General features: G+C 37.4%; 1 protein-coding gene across 6 annotated transcripts in view; it reads left to right on the forward strand.

The window, feature by feature from the left end:
* Nucleotides 1-1,308: 1,308 nt before the first annotated feature.
* The window catches only part of LOC150006664 (testis-specific gene 10 protein), a 115,274-nt gene continuing 92,708 nt past the window's right edge, over nucleotides 1,309-23,874 (forward strand). For 2 of the 6 annotated variants that reach the window (XM_090281973.1, XM_090281978.1), the window contains exons 1-7: nucleotides 1,310-1,554; nucleotides 8,422-8,487; nucleotides 9,510-9,633; nucleotides 10,217-10,372; nucleotides 16,576-16,746; nucleotides 16,836-16,913; nucleotides 17,821-17,972. In XM_090281973.1, coding sequence (XP_090138099.1) covers nucleotides 9,583-9,633; nucleotides 10,217-10,372; nucleotides 16,576-16,746; nucleotides 16,836-16,913; nucleotides 17,821-17,972 — 608 coding nt within the window. In that variant the 5' untranslated portion in view covers nucleotides 1,310-1,554; nucleotides 8,422-8,487; nucleotides 9,510-9,582. Of the gene's footprint in view, nucleotides 1,555-8,421; nucleotides 8,488-9,509; nucleotides 9,634-9,806; nucleotides 9,991-10,216; nucleotides 10,373-16,575; nucleotides 16,747-16,835; nucleotides 16,914-17,820; nucleotides 17,973-23,874 lie in introns of those variants that run through there. The other 4 variants (XM_090281975.1, XM_090281974.1, XM_090281977.1 and 1 more) reach the window with 4 other exon arrangements.

Raw genomic sequence — 23,874 nt, forward strand, 5'->3', positions numbered from 1 at the left:
ATACATTGTTCTCCCTAGAATAATTTTTCAGGTTGGTCTTTGAGAGCTCATGCTTTTTTGTAATTTATTCTATCAATTAGGTATAATCATATTTCAGAGGAAATGTAGTTCTTGGAACCTCTGACTTCTTTATGTAAAATAGCAGCAACACTCAATTTAATTTTTTAGTATGTAGCTATACTTACAAAATATACACCTGAAAATAAACGCTACAAAGTATGAGAAAATGTAACGGCATGCATAATGACAAAATCAGCAGAAAATGAAAAACATGGCGCATATATTTTAAATGTACTTTTTATAAAGAAATTTGTTCTAATGTAAATTTTATTTATGCCTGCCAATAATATATTGTGGGAAAAAATGAATACGTACCTGTCAAAAAAAATTGTGAGATTCCTTTTGAAATGCACAGGCAAATACTAAATCAAGATAATCAGATATCTTTAAAAACATAGTTATCCATTTCCTCTGTGAAAAAGAGACAAAGCCACCATTAAAGGGTCAGAAGCCCTTGAGTTATTTAAGAAAAGTGAGACATGTTAAACATTAAAAAATTAATTAAAGACATTTCTTTTCAAGCCGAGCTCTAAAATTTTAGCAGAGTAAAAGGCGGTTCTAATTCTTTTTCATTGAAAAGTTCATTTTTCCACTTTTAGGCAATGTGGTTAATTTTAACATAGTTGGATGGCCAAAAATATTATACCTAGTTAAGTTAAAATAGGGTTGCCTAATTAAGATGATACAGTTTAAATGGTATCGAACAGGAAAACAATCGATACAGTATTAAATATCAATGACGTAGTATACCTTTGCCTTTTAACCATCACCAGTTTTCTGGAAAGGGGCTAGCATGTGGAGAAGGAATACCAATCAGGAATCTGAGCTTTCATTACTAGTTCTGCCACTGGTCGATTGAACCCTCAGCGGGACTGACGGGGGCTGACTGGGGCCTTAGGGCCGCCGGCGCTCACCCTCTGGGACCCTACCTGGGAGGCTCCCCGAAACCCGGCTGCGGCAGGAGAGCGCACCAACTTTCCAGCGCCCAAGAGCAGCTCTTGGGAAAAACGAGTTCACTTAACGTGGATCCAGAACGGGTGTGCCTGACCTTTGGGAAAACTGGTACAAAGCCGTAGCAGCAAAGCAGCAGGCGTTGCAGACCTTTGGGAAAGCAGCAGCAGGGCGCACAAGCCTGCCCATGCGCGTTCCATCTAGGTGCAGCAGCAGGCGGCAGAGCGGAACTAAATCTTTGAAAACGCGTAGGGGCTGGTTACTGGGAGACAAGACGCTGGGGTGGGAGTCTAGGCACTGCGCCGGCGTGCGCCTGCGCGGCGGGAATAGACCAGAAAGAACCCTTTTTTAGCCGTCTGCTAAGGCTGGCAGGTGGACGTAAGCGTCGCTACGTGGCGTGTGGTGCATGTGCAGGACTTGTGGTCCCCGCGAGAGTGAGGGTCAAGCCAGGTACGGTTGCGCACGGGGACTGTGGACGCGCGGGACTGAACGGAGGCGAAGGCGTCTGGGAGGTGGAGGACTAACTCCCTTCAGTTACAGAACGTGAGTGCGGGGTCTAAGGCGGCACGGCCTGCGCTAATCGCCCCGCCTCCTTCCCGCCGGGTTCCCACTTCTGCTATCTCTGCCGGGGCGGGTCAGGTCGATTTGGAGGTGAAAGGGGAGGGGAAAGCGGCGGGGGATGGAGATGGCGTGGGGCCTGGGTCCCAGGCGGAGATAAAGACCTGGGAATGGTCGGGATGATCTCCAAGGGGGTCGGCGGCCGAGAAGTCCGGGGAGGGACCCGGAGCTCCAAGTAGAAGGAGCGGTGGTGCGCCGGGTTAGGGTACAGCAGCTCCTGGGTGGGAAGGCCCCTGAGAGGACAGCTGCTAGAGGGAGTGTGTGGCGAGGTTTGGCAGCTGTGGGTGACTCCGAGGTAGGTATTCACTGCTTGAGCGCTGTGAGGGACAGTAGCAGGCAGCGTTGCGGTCCCGGAAGCCCCCCAGGAGCCAGCTTTGCTCATGTTACCGTTTCTTAGGAGTTTAGGATTGAGCCCAGTTCCTGTGGTGAGCGCTTCGCTTCTTGCTACAGCTCTCCGCTTGGTTGTTGGGGAGTGTTCTGTTTAGAAACGCTCTTGGAGTGGAGTGGGGAATTTGGAAGTCAGAAATTTGAGAGTTAAACCTAGCTCATCCTGATTCCCAACCTCTCACTTCTAAGCCTCTTTACAGACTTTGGGAAGCCGAGATTACGTAGGCATTTACATGAAAATTTCAGTAATTTCAGTAGGTAAGGCAGGGTAAACTGGCTTTTGTTTGAAAAAGCAACTGAGACAAATCGAATAACCGAGGTGATCATGGAACTAGATACGCATAGGAATCTTTTTTTCTTTCTTTCTTTGAATAAAGTCAAGGATCGCGGCTTCAGGAAAAGTTTGCAAAGACGACGGTGCCCCAGAGTTTTCCTTCTTCCACTGCATGCTCCTGTATCTCAGGATATTCGGTGTTTTAAATTTCCTCTACTGGCATTTCAACTACACTTTTTTGCTGTTTTACCTATAAGGAAATAAGTAGAATAACAATTGGTTTTTAAAAAGTAGAATAGGTTAGTTATAAAAGAAAAGTGTCACATCATAAAACTGGTTTGTCTGTATTTTAATCAATGAACTAAATCAGTCTTAATTAAGTGGAAAATAAGTAGGAAGGTATATTAATGAAATATTTATTTTAAATAATAAACTTTGGCATTATTTAATGACAGTTTCCCAAATGTATTTTATTTTGTTTTATCTTCTGAAAAAATATCACTGCTTTAGCCCAGCGTATAATCAGTTGTAGAGGTTTTCTGGGCTCTCTTTCGGTCTTCTTTTTCAGTTGCTTAGTACGGTTTGTTTTAGGATAATTTGCTTTTAAAGTACTCCAGATGCGGAGGCAGTTAGAGCAGGTGTTATTTATTCCCTTTCCCTGCTACTCCCCAGTTGTAGCCACTATGATAGCCACTTCCTTGTTCTTTTTGATAGTTCTTTCATCTTTGTATGTGAACATGCACATTCTAGTTTGGCTTGTTTTTTAACTTTATATAAATGGAATTTTACTAAGTATTTCTTTTCATTTTGCTTCTTTATTCAACATTGTTTTAAAGATTTATCCTGTTGTTGCTTATAGTTTGTTTAGTGTTCTATTTTAAGAGTATACCACAATTTACTCTTCTCTAGGTGGACATTAAGGACTTTACAGTTTTGGGTAAATGTGAACAACACTGTTGTGAACTTTCTTATGCATGTACCCCATGTTAATCTTTTTTTTTTCCTTGATAATCTTTTGACGTGAGCTAGTTTGTAAGGCAATTCCGTGTCTTAGTTCTGCTACTAACATTAGTTTATATGTTATTAAATTCTTTTACTTAAGAAAAACCTCTTGGAAACAGTTTTTTAACCCCTTATGTTTCCAAGAGGTCCTGATAAGTGGTATCGCTACCAAGGCCATTTATTTACGCTCTTTTAAAAGACAAGTTATTTCTTTACAGTATAATCTTAATTGAAGAGAAGTGAGGACAGGGAGTTTGAATGGACTGACCAGGAGAGAGAACTTTTTCATAAAAAAGGTTAAACATTGTGGCTTTACTGTTTTGTTTGAAGTGAATTCCCAAAGCATTTATTCACTTATTTTTCTTATAAACACAAAAACCTGTCTCAGAATTACTCAAAATTTTGTATGGTTTTCTATATCTTTCTGTTAGTGAGATTGTTCTTACTTCACAGTGTTTATCAGTTTAAATATTTGGGGAAAACTTTATAAACAGGGAAAATTTTATAAACAGAAAACAAGTTGACCTTTTGTGGGACTAGAATTCGGAATCCCATATAAAATATTCCAGTAGTTTCAATTATTCTATCAAAAGGTTCAGTAGACATTTGTTGAGCACTTACTATATTTCTGATATTTTGATCAACACTGATGATACTTTTTAGCACATGATCTGACTTCCATTTTCACTGAAAAATTAAAATTCTACCAGGCAGGGATTTCTTCAGATTTATACCTCTTATCTTAATCTTCCCTTGACCTTACTTTTTTCTTTCTTGTTTCAAAGGAGACAAATTTCTACCCCTTGCCTAACTCTTCACCTGAACTTGCTTTTCTCTTTCTTGTCTCAGAGAACAGTCCACACCTTTTAGCTGGGTTTCCTTTTGTTAGCCCAGTGGCCTTTTCTCCATTAATTAGCATGTCTTCCAATCATTGTGCGTACACTCTAGGGCTTCTTAAACCTGGAGTATAAGAATTTAGGGAGTTCTTGAACCCCCTGAAATTGTAAAGTTTTGTATGTGTTTGCATTTAGAAGAGCACCCAGGGCTTCTGTTTGAATTGGAAGCTTTCCTTAATGTAAAGAGAATTAAGAAACAAGTTTTTCTTCTTTTGTGATGACCTTTCAACTACCTTGGTCTTCTTTTGCTCTACCTCTCTTCTCAGAATGGTACTTCCTAAAAGAAGTCTACATTTTCTATTTCCTTTTTATTACTAATTTATTAATTAGTACTTATCAAGTTTACTTTCACCCCATCTCTACCATTAAAGCTACTTTGTTCCAATCATTAAAACTGATTATTTTGAAAATGTTTTATTAAGTACCGGTTTTGTGGTGAGCACATTTCTAGACATTAGAGATATAACAGTGGTCAGATAAGAAACTAGATCTCTTGGAGCTTGCATTTTAGAAGGGGAATAAACAAGTGAAGAAATAAATGATATAATTTCAAATGGTATAAGTGTAAATAACCTACACTATTCCCTCACTTATCGTGGGTATTACGTTCTAGACCCGCCGCCCGCCCCCTACCCCCTCCCCCCCGCCATAGATGAAAATTCACGAAGTAGGAACCTTACAATTATTTTAGTATTTATATATATTAAGGCATTATAAACCCTTCCCACACCCTTATAAACTGTTCCCAGTCCCTTACTAACCTTTTCCATTCCCTTATTAACCTTTTACCCACATTTATAAACACTACTTATGTTCTTAAACATATTCTACACTCTTAAACCTACGTAATTTTACCAACATAGTATACAGTCCTGCAAAATCCCATGATATAGCGAAAAATCCGCGATAAATAATTAATATTTTTAAAAATCCCGCAATACAGCGAGGCTGCGATTAGTGAACTGCGATATAGAGAGGGACTACTGTAATAAGAGAGTGACAGGGAGAGAGGATACCTTAGGTAAGAGGTCAGGGGAGACCCTCTGACATTTCAGGAGAGATGCTGGGCTGAGGGTTAGATGAAGCCAGCCATGAAAAGGGTTGGGGAGAGTGTTCCTTGCAGAGGCACAGCAAGGGCAGAGGCTTCGAAATGAAATGATACCAGTACAGTAGAGGAACAGAAAGAAAACTTACACAACTGGTGGGTGAACAGAGAGTACTAGGTTTGTTTAGGGAAGTGAAGGCAGGGGCCAAATCACAGAGGACCTTAAAACATTTGGAAATTATACTGATTGCAGTGGGAAGCCATTGGAGTGCTTTGGAGCAGGATCTCATTGTTTTAAAGTGATTGTTTTGATTTCAGTTTGGAAAATAGTTGTATGGAGCAACAGTAAAAGCAGAAAGACGAGTTAGGAAACTGTTGTGGTTATCCATGTGGGAGATCATGGTCACTTGAACCATGGAGGTGGTAATAAAAATGCAGAGAAGTGGATGGATTTGGAGTTAGGATCAGCAGGGTTTGTTGATAGATTTGATGGGGGTCAGGGAAAGAAGAAACAAAGACTCCTTAGTTTTTTTACCTTGGGCACTGCTCAAATGATAGTGCTATTTGACATGGGAAAGACTGGGAAGGAACACAGTGGAGGCAGGGTTGAGAGCAGAACTGCAGGTGGGAGAATTAGAGGTCTTTTTTAGACATGTTCAAGTTGCAATGGCTGTGGACATCCAATAAACACAATATAATGTGTTTATTAGTGCTCCGATAGGTCAATGTTCATAATTTTTGGAAACATAGAAAATATATTCTAAGTCTTTTGGAGTGACTCTAAGTTTTTTTGTTGTCTTTTTCTCTATATTCCGTTAGCATCCACGTGCATTCCTCTGATGTGGCACTAATCATGCTGTACACTAATTTCTGATTTGTTTGTTCTGGACTTCCCTAGGTTTATCGAGGGTTGAAATTATAGCTTTTTATTTGTTTTCCATCTTTCTATCACCAGAATCTAATATTGGCTCGTCATTATTCTGGCTGCTTATAAATTTGTTTGATAATTGAATAAATGTGACTGTTCAGTCTGATAGTATGAACTGAAACAGTGATAGGGATGGGAGAAGTTATTTGAGAGCGATTTTAGTGAAAAGATCAGTGGGACTTGATGGCCAGTTAGTAAGTTGAGTCAGTGAGAGGAATTAGTAATAATAGTAATTGTTAATATTAAAAAAATAGCAGTTATTTTGGCTGTGCACTTTTTAAGTGCTTTACGTATATTAACTCATTTAATCCTCACAGCAGCTCTTTCAGGCAAGTACTCTTATCATTCCTATTTTATAGATGAAGCCATGGCCAGAGAAAGAACTTGCCTATAGTGATGCTGCTAAGAAGCGGCAGAACTAGCATGACGAACATGAGCTGTCTGATGCTAACAAACATGCGCTTGACCACCATGCTTGCTATGTTACTTCCCACTTGAGAATTATTGTGATTCTAGCTTGGGTGTTCATGATAACAATTTGCTACTTGCACAGTACTTTTACTTGCAATCTCTGAGATGTGTACAGAACCGCAAGTTCTATTTAGAGATCACAGGAATGTGGAAGATATTCAGATGGCAGGCTAGATGAGAGCATTTCAGATACATTGATTTCTCTCCATTTTTATTGCCTCCAAAGCGAGTGCAGGGAAAGTAGCAACTTTAATGTGATTGCTCACAATTGTCAGGTAGTCTCTGGGCCTCTTCCTACTTTTAATTTCTAAATCAGTCTGATAGGTAATTTGATAGAATTTCTACTTGACTGTTGAGTTTACCAAAGAGAAGAAGGAAAATTCAATTTTATCTGCTTTAGTACACTGCTTCTTTATCAACTCTAGAAATTTTAGTGACATCTTTCTATTATACAAACAACTATTTACAAGCGCTATTTACAATAGCCAAGTGCTGGAAACAGCCTTAGTGCCCATCAGTGGATAAGTGGATCAAAAAATGTTAGTACATTTACACAATGGAAAAGTATGAAGCAGAAAGAAATAAGGAACTCCTACCTTTGTGATAACATCGATCAAACTGGAGAGTATTATGCTCTGTGAAATAATCCAGGTGGCAAAATTAAAATACCATATAATTTCACCTAATACAGGAAACTAATAAACAAAACAAACAAATGAGCAAAATAGAACCAGAGGCATGGAAACAAGGAACAGATCAACAGTGACTAGAGGGATGGAGAGAGGTGGAGAAGGGGGAAAGAAAGGGAAGGTTCTATCAAAGAACTAGTATAAATGACCCATGGACATGGACAGCAGGGTGGAGATTGACTTTGGGCAAATGGGGGGTGGGTGAGTGAGGCAGGGAGAGCAACATTTTTTTGATCCACTCATCCACTGATGGGCACCTAGGCTGTTTCCAGCACTTGGCTATTGTAAACAGTGCTGCTATGAACACAGGGGTGCATAGGTTCTTCTGAATTGGTGCTTCAGGATTCTTTGGGTATAATCCCAGCAGTGGAATTGCTGGATTAAAGGCAGTTCCATTTTTAGCTTTTTGAGGAAATTCCATAGTTTCCTATAGTGGCTGCACCAGTCTGCATTCCCACCAACAGTGCATTAGGGTTCTCTTTTCTCCACATCCTCACCAGCACTTGTTTGTTGATTTGTTAATGATGGCCATTCTAACTGGTGTGAGGTGATATCTCATTATGGTTTTAATTTGCATCTCTCTGATGGCTAGTGATATTGAGCATCCTTTCATATGCCCAAGGGCCCTCTGTATGTCCTCCTTGGAGACATGTTTGTTCAGGTCCTTTGCCCATTTTAAAATTTTGTGTTGGTCTTCCTGGTGTTCAGTCATATAAGTTCTTTATATATTTTGGAGATCAAACCTTTGTCTGAGCTATCATTGGCAAATATGTCTTCAGAAAACTTTGAAAACCGTATTCATTCTTCTATCTCCTATTATCATCCTCAGTATTGACCTTCTTTTTTTTGCAGTTTGTAGGGTATGCTTTGGTAAAATAAAATCTATATTTCATACAAAACATTAGAAAATTTAAAGCTGATGTTGTATTTCATTCTAGGTTCTTTTACCGTCAAAGGTAGGCAAATATTAAGAGGTAGAGTAGAGTATCTTTTCTTCTGTAAATATTCACTGTCTGCATATTTTATTTTAAGTGGATTACTTTTTTGATGCTTTTAAACATTTAAAAACCAAATCATTTTTTTTCTGGCTTGATTTTCAGATTGAATTCATTTTTCAGCACAATAATATAATAGTATTGAAAGATACAATGAAAAGACTTATATCTGTAAGTACACTTTTCTTAAATATATGTTAAGGAATAATTTTTATTCTGTTAGTATAGTAAAACTACAAAAAATTGTACATATGCTTTGACTCTCATGAACATTTTGATCAATAAAAAATGTGTTCTAAAATCAGCCACCCTACTTCACCAACAGGGATAATCCCATCTGTAAGAACAATGGTATTCGTACTCCGTTTCAACATTACATTTATTTCTCCTAAAGGTGGAAGAACTTTTAGTTAGTTTTATTAATACCCGTAGCTGTTTATTGATTTAAAATAATGACCATGAGTAATTTAGTTCTCAAAATATAAGATGTATTTGTTTACACATTAACTTTTATTCTTCTTAGTAATGAATATCTGTATGTCACATTTTGTTTAATTCTAAGTAATGTTTTCTTTAACAATTTGAAATGCAAACTGCTCTGTTTAGACATTTCAATGTTATTATTTAAAATATTTGAAACATCTTTTCTGTAAGTGTATCTGTCATTTATTCCCAGTAGAGCATTGGTAAAATCAGTGCTGTAAAAGAAATGTTTCTAAATATATTAATGTGAATGGGAATGCACTTGAATGCTCATACAATGGATATCCAGCATTCATTTAATTTATTCATCCTTTGAACAATTACTGAACAAAACTTAGATGCTATACAAGTTATTCTAAGTAAATTAATTTTATTTCTAGAATTTTTGGCTAGATCTATGAACATTTCTAGCCTCTGAAATTTCTTTAACATTTTTTCTTCAACATAATTGAGTAAATTTAGGGTAGTTAAATAAAAATATAGAACATTCAGAAATGCTAGAAAAGAAATATATCTAACTGCTTTTTAAAAGTTTGACTTTTAAAAGTTATTTTTAAAACACCACATTCATTATATTTAAGGATCCTCTTTGTGTTCAGCTTCATGTAGAAAATGATGCTGTAGTTTAGCTTGAAGTAATGGCCTAATTTGTTCCTCCCTTTCAAGATAATTTTAGAGACTGAAAAAGCACAAAATAAATCTCTTTCCAGGCTCTATTTCTTTGTGAAGGATTTAGAAGCAGACAGGGATTACTACCAGAGTGAAGCTCAAAATTTGAGAAGGATGATCAGAAGTAGATCTAAAAGTCCAAGACGCCCATCTCCATCTTCCCTGGTAGGTTTTGAAAAGTTGTAAATTATTGGAGTTGCTCAAACACTGACTTTTATTCTTTGATTTACCTGGAGATAATTCAGGTTGATTTGCATGGATTGATATATGAAAGAGATTGGGAGACAGAGGTCTCTTTGAGAGACAGTGGATCATTGAAATTGGTTCTTTATCCCCAGCACTAGTCATGGTTAGAGGGTCATCAAACAGATGTGGAGTAATTTGGAAAGAAGCTCTTTAAGGAAGAGGTGCTTTTGTCCTGGGCCGGGTTGCTCAGTTGGTTAGAGTGTTGTCCTGATATGCCAAGGTTGTCGGTTTGATCCCCGGTCAGGGCACATCCAAGAATCAACCAATACTGCATTAGTAAGTGGAACAACAAATCATTCTCTCTCTCTCTCTCTCTCTCTCTCTCTCTCTCTCTCTCTCTCTCTCTCTCTCTCTCTCATCAATACATTTTTTTTAAATTTAAAAGAGGATATTTTAAAACCTTTTTACATTTTCTTTCATATGTAATGTACTGCAATCAGTAGCACTTTTCTATTCATGCTACATGTCAAAGAATTTCAAATTTCTTATATAATCACTGTAGGGTACAAGCTGTGATGTAGACCTTTTGAAGACAACGAGAGATCGTGAAGAACTTAAGCGCATGCTGGAAAAATACGAGCGTCATTTGGCAGAAATTCAGGGTAATGTCAAGGTTCTTACAGCTGAGAGAGACAAGACCTTTCTTCTTTATGAACAGGTAACCTTGTTTATAAGGAAACAAAATATGTAAGTAACAACAGTTAATTTTAGAGATTTGTTATTCTTTAGGTATGCTTAAATTTGCCAGTCAGATTAACTTTAGTACCGTTTTGGAGTTACCTTTGTTCTTAAAGCATTTTTAATGAAATGTAATATATTTCCAGTATAGTATGTGTATAGACACACACGTTATCCCCATTCCCATAAAAGATCATATACATGCATAGAAATAGTATGATTTTTGGAATAAGAAATGGGGAAAATGTTAAATGGAAGGGTATGGTGAATTCAAGGTAAAAAGATTTGAGTTTGGGGATTAAAAAATCCTAACGTATCATTTTCATATACTATTAATCACTTTAGAAACTGCCATATAATTTAATTTTAGAGAGTAAAATCAGTTTGTAGTTTATCTTTACTTTTAGCTCAAAATTAATAGCTCTTATTAACCAAATTGTTTCTTTACTCAACAAATATTAAGTCCCATACATTACCAACATAATTTATTTTAAAAATATCAAATTTTATTAAGAATTACAGCAATTTTGTGCAAGTTATGGGCCTGCTACTCTAAGAGAAAAGAAATGATAAGATGTAGACACTGTTTTTTTCATTAAGTTTTAGAATTCATCTTAGTGGATCTTATTTTTAGTTTGAAGTCAAGGTTAATCACGTGTGTTTCAATAACTAAAGTGACTTTGGATCCCATGATTATATGGCTTATTTGCTTCATTTTATATATGAGAAGTCATGTCTAATAAGGTTAACTGATTTGCCCAAGTACAGCAGATTTCAGAGTCTAGATTTTCTGATTCCTATTTGGGTCTCCTCTTTGCCATTTAATTAAACTTGTTGAAGATGAATTGGTCCTTGTGGAAATGGATCAGTCTGGGCATGTTTCTTAACATATAAAACAAATGCCCAGTGTATACTATGTCATAGCATGGAATCCTTTTGGTTAAATCGGAGTACTGTTTTCTTTCACACTCTAATCTCAATGTTGTTAATTTCTTCTCCTCATAAGTTATTTTTAAAGTATATTTTATTGATTATGCTGTTACAGTTGTCCCAATTTCTCTTCCCTTTGCTCCCCTCCATCCAGTACACCCCTTACCTCCAGCAATCCCTCCCACCCCAATTTGTTCATGGCCATGGGTCATGCATGTAAGTTCTTTGGCTTCACACTTTCCTATATTATTCTTAACTTCCCCCTGTCTATTTTGTACCTACCAATTATGCTTCTTAATCCCTGCACCATTTCCTCATTTCTCCCTCTTCCCCCTCCCAGCTGATAACCCTCCAAGTGATCCCCATACCCATGATTCTGTTCCTGTTCTGGTTGTTTGCTTAGTTTGTTTTTGTTTTAATTTTATTTTATTTTTAGGTTCTGTTGTTGATAGTTGTGTTTGTTGTCATTTTAATGTTCATAGTTTTGATCTTTTTTTAAAAAAACCAAGTCCCTTTAATATTTTATGTAATTGTGGTTTGGTGATGATGAACTCCTTTAGCTTTACCTTGTCTGGGAAGCACTTTATCTGCCCTTCCATTCTAAATGATAGCTTTGCTGGATAGAGTAATCTTGGTTGTAGGTCCTTGCTTTTCATCATTTTGAATACTTCTTGCTAGTCCCTTCTTGCCTGTAAAGTTTCTTTTGAGAAATCAGCTGATAGACATATAGGAACCCCTTTATAGGAAACTCTTTTCTCTTGCTGCTTTTAAGATTGTCTCTTCCTCTTGAACCTTTGGCATTTTAATGATGATGTGTCTTGGTATGGTCCTCCTTGGGTCTATCTTGTTTGGGACTGTCTGTGCTTCCTGGACTTGTATGTCTATTTCCTTGCCAAATTAAGGGAGTGTTCTTTCATTGTTTTTTCACATACACTTTCAATTTCTTGCTCTTCATCTTCTTCTAGCACCCCTATGATTTGGATATTGTCCCATTTAAAATTGTCCCAGAGATTCCTAAGCGCCTCCTTGTTTTTTGCAATTCTTATTTCTTCATTCTGTACTGGTTGACTGTTTATTTCTTCCTTATGTTCCAGATCATTGATTAGAACCCCAGTTTCCTTTTCTTTACCATTGGTTTCATGTGGATTTTCCTTCATTTCACTTAGCTTAGACTTCACTTATTCTCTTCTACATTTGCCATATTCAAGCATATCTGTCAAGTGTGTGAGCATCTTTATCACCAGTGTTTTGAACTCTGCATCTGTTAGGTTGGCTATCTCCTCGTTGTTTAGTTCTCCCACTGGAACCTTGATCCGTTCCCCCTTTTGGGCCATACTTCTCTGTCTCCTCAACTTGACAGGCTCCTGTGTTTGTCTCTGTGACTTAGGTACAGCTGTTGCACCTGTTACGTAAGGGGTGGAGCCTTAGATATTTGTCAATGCAGGGCGACCCATTTCACAACGTTGTGGTGCTGTATGTTGGGGAGGGGTGTTAAAGGGAACAATACCACTTGCTCAGCATTTGCCCCCTTTCCAGGCACTTCTTCCACTTCCCATATGGGACTGGCGCCTCTTTAGCTGTTGCCCTGACCCTGGTTCCCAGAATGGGTGGGTTTGCAGATGTTCTGGGATTGTGGAGGCCCTCTAAAGAAACAAACGCTGCTGAGAGACCAGCATTTTCTTCTTCTGCCCCAACCCCCACTGGTTTGCACAGTCAGAAGCAATGGGGCTTTATTTTCCCTGGCACTGGAACTGTGAGCTGTGCAGTCTGGTATGGTCCCTCCCTACTTTTTTAGAAATGTCACCATTTTCCGCGAGGCAGCCACAGCTACTGCCACTGCTATGACACCGCATCCTCTGCCCCAGCTCCACCCCTCCTACCTGTCTGGATGAATATTTCCTTTTTATATCTTTTTTTGTTGAACTTCCATGCATTTTGATTTTCTTTTACTTCTGGTTGGTTTGGGTTTTTTTTTCGCTTGTTTGTTTGTTTTCAGTTTTGAGGTAGCTGTATTTCTTCTTAGTTTTGGAGGGAGATGCAGCATGTCTACCTACATCTCCATCTTGGCCAGAAGTCCCTCCTTATAAGTTTTTCAATGAGATTTTATTATACTTAAAATTTTAACATTACATTAGCTATTTAATGGATGATACATGATACTACTTACTAAAATTAGCTTTCGTATTTTTACTTTGAGCAGTTTAAATAGCAGCTACCACTTCTAAGTTTATGGAATGATTGCTTTGATTAGAATTCTCTGGTGTCTGTGCCATGAAACCTGAGTCAATGTACATAGACTATTATAGGATCATGTCTGCTAAGGGGCAGGAAAGTCCTTTAATAAGAAGTCTGGCCCTGGCTGGTGTGACTCGTGGATTAAGCGCTGGCCTGTGAACCGAAAGGTTGCCAGTTTGATTCCCAGTTGGGCTACATGCTTGTGTTGTGGGCCAGGTCTCCAGTTGGGGGCATGTGAGAGGCAAACGATCAATGTATCTCTCTCACATTGATGTTTTTCTCCCTCTTTTTCCCTCCCTTCCCCTCTCTCTTGAAAAAAAAAAAAAAGAAATTTGTGTATTGTAAGGTATGAGATTATTTTACTGAAACCTCTGCCTTGTAAATCCTATACTTGCATGTAGTGTGTTATGAGTTAGTGATTTTCAAATTTCTGGTATACTCCTTTTCTTCAGACAATTTTATATTGAGATTTGAAGTGTAGAAAGTTCATGAGAAGCTTCTGTGATTCACCCCACTGCTTCATCAAGCTGTGGAATACTGTGGAGCACAGTTAAAAACATTTGCAGACATTGTTTTCTATGCAATCTAGTTGGGGAGATAAAGTATAATGTCTTGTATTTATTTTTTGTTACTTTACGATAAATAGTCTAGAAGATGTTGAATAAGTAAAATAAGTGGATATTTTTATTTATGGTGATCAGGAAAATCTTTGCTAGACCATGTGGAGTTTGAGTCTTGAGGAATGGGTGAATAGGGTTTCTATTATCTTTAAAGAGATAAGAAGAAACATTCTAGACTAAAGAAATGATATGAAGCAAATAGCAAAGGCAAGAAAATCAACTAGATAAGTGGATCAGTTAAAGACTAGAATCAAAGGGATGTATCAGTGGAGGAAGGGAGAGCTAAGGCTTGAGAGGTAGAATGGACTAGAGCAGGAGTCTGCAAACTTTTTCTGTAAAGGCCCAGATAATAAACATCCTGGGCTCTGCAGGCCATGTGATTTCTGTCATAGCTATTCAGCTCTGTTTTTGTGGCATGAAAGCATCCATAGACAATATACCTACTCACTTGAGTAAATTTGCTATGTTACAGTATAACTTTATTTATGGATGCCGAAATTTGACTTTCGTATTATTTTACCTGTTATGAAATCTTTCTTCTTTTGATTTTTTTCCAACTGTTTAGAAATGTAAAAAAAAATTGCTTATAGACCCAAAAAAGCAGGAGACAGGCTGGATTTGGCCTGTGAACTAGATGTAGCTTACAAGCTTCTGGACTATGTGGTAGAGGCTGTTCACTGGGCCTTACAAGGGGCTTATACTTTGCTTTGTAAATAATGGACAGTCTCTTTTTTAAGAAGAAGAAATATGATCAAAACCACATTTTTACAGTTTTAAGCTGGTAACTATTTTATATTATCTTGTACATATCTTTATATGTTATTTTCTTATATAACAATTTCTCCTTCAAGAGAACTGGAGGAGGGAGAAACCATGGACTCTTTAGAAGGCTATTATAGTAGTCCATACATGAGGCTTTAGGGGACTGAGCTAGTGTTCTGTCAAGAAAGACTTGACAACATTTGATTCAAGCGAAAAGACAGAATGATTGGAAATGTCTGAAGTTCTGTTTTGAATGACTGAAGAATGTGGTAATAGAAAAAAGAGAAAGGAAAATCATTGGTGATTTGATGGAAAAGATGTGTTTGGTTTCAGACAGACGGCATATATTCAGGTGGTAATTGCCATCAGGCAGTAAGAAATGTGGAACTGGAGTGAGTGGGAAGAAAAGCAAGAGCTTACTCTCTAGATTTGGAAGTCATCTGCTCAGAGTTGAGTTTTGAGCCTTTAGAGTGGATGAAGTCTCTGAATGAGAAAGCTATAAGTAGAGGAACATGGGAAGCTTTATTTGATTAGTAGAGGAACCTTTGAAAGAGAGAAAGAAGATGGGAAACTAAGGCAGAACAATGTTATAAGACCAAGAGCGGAAGAAATTTCAAGGAGAGTGTTGAAAACAATGTCAAATGTTGCCAAAATATCAAGAACAGGAGCTGAGAAAACACCATTAGATTTGGTGAGGTCATTTGTTGAAATTCTGGGAAGTGGTGGGTTACGCTGGGGTGAGAAAGTGGATAGTAAGGAACAGGTCATGGTACAGACACTTGAAAGAAAAAGAGTCATAGGATGGTAAAAGGGCTGCAACAGGATTAAGTGACAGTTTTTCAAGATATGGGAGCCATGTGTATGGTTGAAGGGAACAGATAGTCAGTGGAAAGAGTGCTAGTCAGAGTGAGAGGAAATAATTATAATTGAGTCAGGGATATCTTAGAAGATACTTCAGGAGATGAGGTCCAGGATTCTGGAGAAGGCTTAGTTATGGAAATTGGGAAGTAACATATATTCCTCTGAGACTTGGAGACTAGCTGAATAGATAGTGATTACAATCGAGAAGAAGAGAGATAAGGTACTTACACCACAAAGTAGGATATGAAATAATCTTACAGGTGTAGAATAGATCGAGAACCGAGGATGGTTGAACTGTATGTAGAAAGTATGTTGGGTTGTCAGTAAGAATTGGTGGTTCTTTCTGTCAGGGTAAGGTAGCTAGGATAATGCTATGGCATATATATTTATATACAGAAAGACTAGAACACTATAATATTTATTAAGCCAGTATTTTACCTGAATTGTGCTGAATTCAAGTTTATATCACAAAATGGGTGGAGTCTACTATATATATTTCTTAGTAAATCATTTTCTCTTGCATTAACTGCCTCCAAATTAATTTAAAAAAATTTTTGGCACAGATATTGTAAATCAAACTTATATTTTTATACATCCATTTGCATTTAGGGGCATCATTTGCATTCATTTGTATAAAGCCAAAATTATACCCCTGTCTTACTGCATGCATATTGATAATAGGTTTGAATTTTAACTGACTGGATATAAGCTACCTATACTTACGTCTGTTCTAAAGCTTGTTAAATAGGAGTGTATCGATGTATTTAAATAATAGGCGCAGGAAGAAATTGCTCGACTTCGACGAGAAATGATGATAAGCTGTAAGTCTCCTAAATCTACAACAGCAGATGCCATCCTCCGGCGGGTGGAGACTGAAAGAGATCTAGCCTTCACTGATTTACGAAGGATGACCACAGAACGAGATAGTCTGAGGGAAAGACTCGAGGTTTGAAAGAATTTTATCTGTCTGAACATATGTGAAACACAATGCAGTGACATTGAAAGTACTTTGTTTTGATTTTGTTTTTTAACCAGATTGCCCAAGAGACAGCATTTAATGAAAAGGCTCACTTGGAACAAAGGGTAGAGGAGCTGGAGTGTACAGTTCATAACGTAAGGAATAATCACTTTTGCCCTTTTGGCTATAAATGTCAATGGCTTTCCCCTTTTCCTTTTTTTCTATGTTCAGAGAAGCTCTTTTAATTTTCTAAGATAGGGTTTGTAATCCTAAAAGACTTCATGTGGTATATGTGATATCAATTGTCATTTCTTCATTGTTTATTTCCTTCTAAAAATGTGGGTAAAATCTTTATGTTAGGTTGCAAAGTGTGTTCTTTAAAAAATAAAACCATTAGGGATACATTCTCGGGGATTTTAGCAAATTTTTCATCTCCCTATTTCATTAAAGATAACATTACAAGATACAGAAAAATTGGATTATTCTACATGAAGAGTAGGTAGGGTAGAGAAAATTATGATAAAACGAAAATTAATGAGAAAAATATATGTAAACTGAATTTAAATATGAAACATTACCTCTTTAACTCATCAGAGGCTTGAGATGCTATGTATATATATTTGAGATGGTATGACTATATAAACAAAATTAAGGGAATTTGACTTTCGTCAATTTTAATTGAATATGTTTATAAATTCATCTGCATTATGTCATTATAACGAGTAAAAAAAGTAGTAGGTAGGGGAAAAACATCTTTTTTTAATTCCACTTTATATCTGTAATTTGTTAATGTTTAGCAACAAATAAGACATTTTTTTGCAAATATGTTCTGTATGCTAGTCAAATTGAACCAGATTGAAAATGTAGGTCAATATACTATTCTTGTTCCTACTCCACAAATACCTTGTCCATTTAGCCTCCCACAAGGTTCAAATCTAATCTGATCATCTCATCATATAAATCTTATCGTATACCAGTTTTTACAAAGAGAGGATGTCTCTTTAGGAAGATCATTAAAACTTTTTTAGTGATGATTATAATCTTGTCATTCTACTTGTATAGCTTGATGATGAACGTGCGGAGCAAATCTCAAACATGACTTTGATGAAGGAAACCATAACTGCTGTGGAAAGGGAAATGAAATCACTCGCAAGAAAGGCAATGGATACTGAAAGTGAACTTGGCAGACAAAAAGCAGAGACTAATTCTCTGAGGTAAACTCAATTCCCTTCAACAACTAATAGTTTATTATAAGTAACTTGACTTTTTGTAGTTTACTTTGTAACAATAATTAAGTTATTTGTTGATTTTAATTTGGGGGAGGATTATGACGATGCAGTTGTAGAAACCTCAGCACACATTAATTGATTTTCCCAAGGTCAATCACAAATTGATAATGCCATACTTAACCAGGGCTCAAACCTCTAGGAATCTCAATCTTACATTTGGAGACAGCCTCACTGTTTAATTAAAATAGCTTTTACAAAGCCATTCTGGGTACAGAGCATGTTTGACTTTGGTATTTGATTGTTAATTTACCTTTATAACTTAAATTATATTCTGGGATCTGAACAGTGTAAGAACACACAAAACATAGGTTTTATAGTAGCTTAGAAAAAGGGTGATTTAGAATATAATGAAAAGCCATAGCAGAGAAATAGGAACATGTTATGGAAATTATTAACTGAATGTCAAGTACTGTGCTTAGCCCTTCCTATGTACAGTATTCCCTCACTTATCGCGGGTATTACGTTTTAGACCCCCCACCCCCCGTGGACGGTGAAAATCTGCGAAGTAGAAACCTTACATTTATTTTAGTATTTATATGTATTTTAAGGCTTTATAAACCCTTCCCACACCCTTATAAACTGTTCCCAGTCCCTTATTAACCTTTCCCACTCCCTTATTAACCTTTTGCCCACTTTTATAAACACTACGTATGTTCTTAAACATATTCTACACTCTTAAACCTACGTAACTTTAACAACATACATATACAATACTGCAAAATCTTGCAATATAGCGAAAAATCCACAATAAATAATTAAATATAATATTTTTAAAAGTCCCGCAGTGCACTGAGGCCGTGATAAGTGAACCATGATATAGAGAGGGACTACTGTACTGGTACCATAGCAGGAGAAATTCCAGTAAAGTGGCCTATTGGCACTAAGTATAGGGGAATAAGTTTTTGAAGATCTCCATGCTAGTGGTTTTAGTTTCCTTTTAGTGTCTATTGATGTGGAAAAAAGAGGTTCTACAGATTCAGTGAGGTTGAAATTCAGTGTATCTATGAACATTTGAAAAACAGTAGTTCAAGTTCATGAGTTCCCAGTGTTCTCTTTGATCTTTCAAGGGTCTTTGGTGCATACATTGGAATCACTTGTCAGGATAGATAATCACTCAAATTCTTCCCTTCATTTAGTTTTTAATTTCCTGCTTAAAAGGATATTGCAATCTCAGATAAATTAAAAATAAAAACTAAATAAAAAAGCCTGCTTTTTATTGATTCTATGTGTTTTTCAGTTCAGAGATTGTATTCTTCATTTCTTCCTGGTTCTTGTTAATAGTTTCTATGTCCTTTTTTATGCTGATGTAGTTCTCCACAAGTTCCCTGTAATTTTCTTGGAGCTGTTGGTAACTTCCTTGGAGGTTGTCGTAGTTGTTTTTGAGGTTGTCGAGTATATTGAGCTTCTTCACCACCATAGTTTTGAATTCCGTGTCTGACATTTGGGCTATGTCTGTTCCATCTACCTCTCTTTCTGGGGATTCCTCTTTTCTTTTCATTGGAAAGTTGTTTCTGTGTCTTACCATGTTGGGTTCTTCTTGTTTATTTTTGTTTTTTTGGACTTCTCTGCTTTGACTTCCCACCTTTGTGGTATGAGTTTCTTTATAAGCGATCTGGGGGTTTCAGTGGTGCAGGCTCTTTGATCTCCTTAGCCTGATGTTCTTGGGGTACCCTTTATGTCTGGTTATATTTCAGATGCTCTTTGGTAGGATCTTCCCTCTGGCTAGTTGATTGATAGTTACTCTGTCCACTTTGTCTTGAGTTCTTTTGTGGAGATGCTGTTAAAAACATAAACACACAGCCCAGGCAGGAAACCCACACCCTCAAAAATATCCCTCACCCTCTATCCCGCTATCGTCAGCAAATGAGCCAGTATTAATATAAATGTAGAGAGGTTAGGGTTTTTATACTATAGGAAGAATAGATAAGAGTTGTTTTTAAAGAGGAAAAATATGATTTTTGAGAGGGGATGATAGATTAATAATAGTAGCAAGTAGTGTTGAGACTATACAAGACAGTAGGTAATGTTTACATTGTATGTTAATAATAATAAAAGAAAAAGAGGGAAGAATGTAGAATATAGTAAGAAAGTGGAATTGTATAGTATTAGATTTATATAGTAGTTATATTCTATTTATTTAGTGTGAAAGGGAGGCTAAACAAAACAGACAAACAAACCAAAATTAAAGAGGAAGGATGAGAAGGAGAGATGGTATGAAACAAATTAAAGAGATAGTTTAAAAAATTTTTTTTAAATAAAAGTAAAAAAATTAAAATTAAAAGTAAGAAATTAAAATAAAATAAAAATGAAATGAAATACAAATAAAGAATAAAATAGAAATAAAAATTTAAAAGAAAATACAAAAGGAAAGTTTTTACTCAGTTCAGTCTTTGTGTGTCGTCTTTTTCTGGATCCACAGCTGGTCTAACGAGGCGGGCCAGAGGTTCCTGATCCTTGCAGCAGCGGTGTTCACCTGAGTGCGGTGTTGGTCAGGTGCCAGGTTATTCCCGCATGCCCGCTGTGGCTGGTGCGTTCATTTGGCACCTGTTGGAGCCAGCCGGGGTGCTTGTGCGCGCACACAGTGGCCTGCATGCTAGCCTCAGGCCTGCCGAGCTGTGCCCTGGGAGTCGGTGTCTTGCCCCTTGGGGTGGGGCCCCGGACCCTTGTGCATGGTGAAAGTGTGCCGTCTGTGAGTTGCCGCCACCCGTTGTTCCTGCGCAGCAGCCACCTGCCATTCCCGCACCCGCCTGGGCGGGCACAAGCAGAGCTAGCACAAGTGGGCTGTGCTCTGGCCTGGCGCCCACTGGGGCTGGCCAGGGGTGTCTGTGCACGGCCTTCCGTGTGCCCAGCAGGCCCTCCCTGCGCCCACTGGGGCACTAATCTTATGTCTGTTGGGGTGTGTCTGAGGGGCACCCAGACATGCAGCTAATGACCTGGCTGCGCACCTGGGCCAGTGGATGAAGGCACTTCCCTCTGCGCGCCCGAGTGACCCAAGGGGAGGGTTGGGGAGTGGGCGAGTGCACTTCTGTGCCTACGCTCCTCAAGAATGTCCTATCACCCCCAACCTTTCCTCCCCTCTCCGCAGTACACAAGAGAAAAATATAAAGGAAAAATCACATTCTCACATGCACAGCAGTACGCTGTTTCTTGTCTTCCAGCGCCAGATACCACGTGGCCCACTCCTGGCTCTGCCAGCGGGCAGAGTTCCGCTCTCCTCGCGATTCCTCTCTGGGGAAGCCTGTGGTCACTAAAAAGTCTTTGTGTCCTTCCAGTTGCAGCTCGGGGAGCCAATCCAGTCAGAAATCCCATCTCGTCCCTTTTTCCTCCCCTATCCTCACCAAACAGGTCGTTCCCAGATGGTTTTCTCTAATCCAGCAGTGCCAAGGCTCGACTCCTGCCAGTGTCCAGCTGCTCACTGAGATGTTCTGTCTGCAATTAGTCCTAACTACAAACGGGTCTTGGGTCCCAGAAAGCACAGCCTCCCCTCACTCCTTCACCATCTTCTTCCGAGGTCTATATGCTTTCTACGTAATTAATATCATCCTATATTAAGTGATATATTTGAGCAATTTCACTTAATTGTATACCATAGCATCTTCCCATGTAATTAGAAGCTCTTTGAAAACATTTTATTAGTTTATTAAAATATTCTAACAGATAGATGTCTAATTGGAGTTTTTTATTGTACATTTGTTTTAATAGTATTATTGAGGTATAATTGACAAATATGTGCAGTAACTACATATGTTTAAAGTGTTCAGTTTGGTCAGCTTTGACATATGTATATACCTATAAAACCATCACCACAATCAGGATAGTGGCCCTAACCATCACTCCCAAAAGTTTCCTCATGCCCTTCTGTAACCTCTTCCCTACCCAGGCAACCTCTGATTTGCTTTCTGTAATAGAAATTTGTATTTTAAAAACTTATATAAATGAAATCATACAGTATATATTCTTTTGTCAAGCTACTTTCACTTACCATAATTATTTTGAGATTTATTCATGTTGTCACATATAATCAAGAGTTTATTTCTGTTTATCACTGAGTAATATTCATTGTATGCTTACACTGCATAGACATTTTGGTTGTTTGCAGTTTGGGGGTTATGAATGTTTTTATATGAGTCTTTGTATCGACATATGTTTTTACTTCTCTTGAATAAATACCTAGGAATATATAGAGTGACTGAGTCATATGATGAATATACAAGGGAGGACCCCCAAAGTAGAATTTATTTATAAAAATTGTGTATTCTTGCATGGTTAAACTACAGTCAACTTAAAGTACTCTCCATTTGATGTAATACACTTGTCGAGACATTTTTCCATTGTTCAGAATAGTTTTTGAACTTGTTGGTTTTGTCACCTTTTACTATTTCTGCCATTTCTTTGTTTCACCTCTTCCACATCTGCAAAATATTTCTCTTTGAGGACTTTTTTCATTGGGGAAAAAAACAAACAAAAAAGTCTCTCTGGCCAAGATCCAGTGAATAGAAAGGTGGGGCATGGGGATCATGCCGTTTTTGGTTAAACACTGCTGAACACTCTGTGCCTTTTGGGCAGGTGCGCTGCAAAATCACCCATCGTGAAATGGGAAAATGTGCTGAGTCATCAAAAAATTCACTGATGCCAAAGGTAGCCTCTCAGAACAACATCAGCTGGTATATTGATACAGATGGGTTCCTAGAACACCAATCTAGTGGGGGAAGCCTGTACTACAAGGGGCCCACCCTACAGAAGCTAATTCTAGTTTTGGGGTCCCCCCTTGTATATTTAACTTCTGAAGAAACCATTAAACTATTTTCCAAAATGGTTATACTATTTTATTTTACATTTGTACCACCAGTGTATGAATGTTTCAGTTGTTCCATATCCTCACCAACACATGGTCTGTGGTATCTTAATTTTAGCTATTCTGATAGGTATGTATTATGGTTTTAATTTGCCTTCCTAATGAGTAATAATTTCAAGCATCTGTTCATGTGCTTATGTGCCATACATATATCTTCCTTAGTGTCTGTTCAAATCTTTTGCACACTTTTATTGAGTTGTTTGTATTATTATGAAGTTGTAAATCTTTTTTCTATTTTAGATATGCCCTTTGTCAAGTATGTGTTTTGTAAATATTTTCTCTGAGTTTGTGGCTTCCCTTTATATGGTCTTAACAATGTCTTTTAAAGAGCATATATTCTTGATTATGATTAAGTGAAATTTATTAATTTTTAAAATTTTATATCCAGCTTTTTGTGTTCTTTTAAAGAAATCATCAAGCCTAAGGTAACTGAGATTTTTCTCTCATGTTTCTTCTAGCAGTTTTTATAATCTTAGTTCTTACATTTAAATCTATGATCCATTTCCATTTAATTTTTGTATATTGTACTAGATATAGATCAAAGTTTACTTTTTTTGCATATGCATGTCCAATTGTTCCAGCACCATTTGTTGAAACGCTAACCTTTCTTTTAAATCTCAAATTAGGAAGTGCTATTTCTCCAACTTTGTTTTCCTCAAAGCTCTTTTAGCTATTCTAGTTTCTCTGCATTTCAATTTTAGAATTAGCTTCACACATACAAGTATACAAAAAAGCTTGTGTGGGAATTTGATTGAAATTGGGGGAATATGACATCTAAAGACTATCAAGTGTTTCTTCTCATGAACATAATATGTTTCTCCTTAGATCGTTAATTTTCCACATAATGTTATAATTTTTAGTATATAGGAGTTATGCTTATTTTGTGAGATTTATCCCTACGTGTTTTCTGTTTTTTGATGCTATTGTAAATGGAATTTTAAAATTTTACTTTGATTGTTTATTGCTTTTATA

The sequence above is a fragment of the Furipterus horrens genome, unplaced genomic scaffold (assembly GCF_987537825.1).
Source record: "Furipterus horrens unplaced genomic scaffold, mFurHor1.1.pri manual_scaffold_6, whole genome shotgun sequence".
Classification (NCBI taxonomy): Eukaryota; Metazoa; Chordata; class Mammalia; order Chiroptera; family Furipteridae; genus Furipterus; species Furipterus horrens.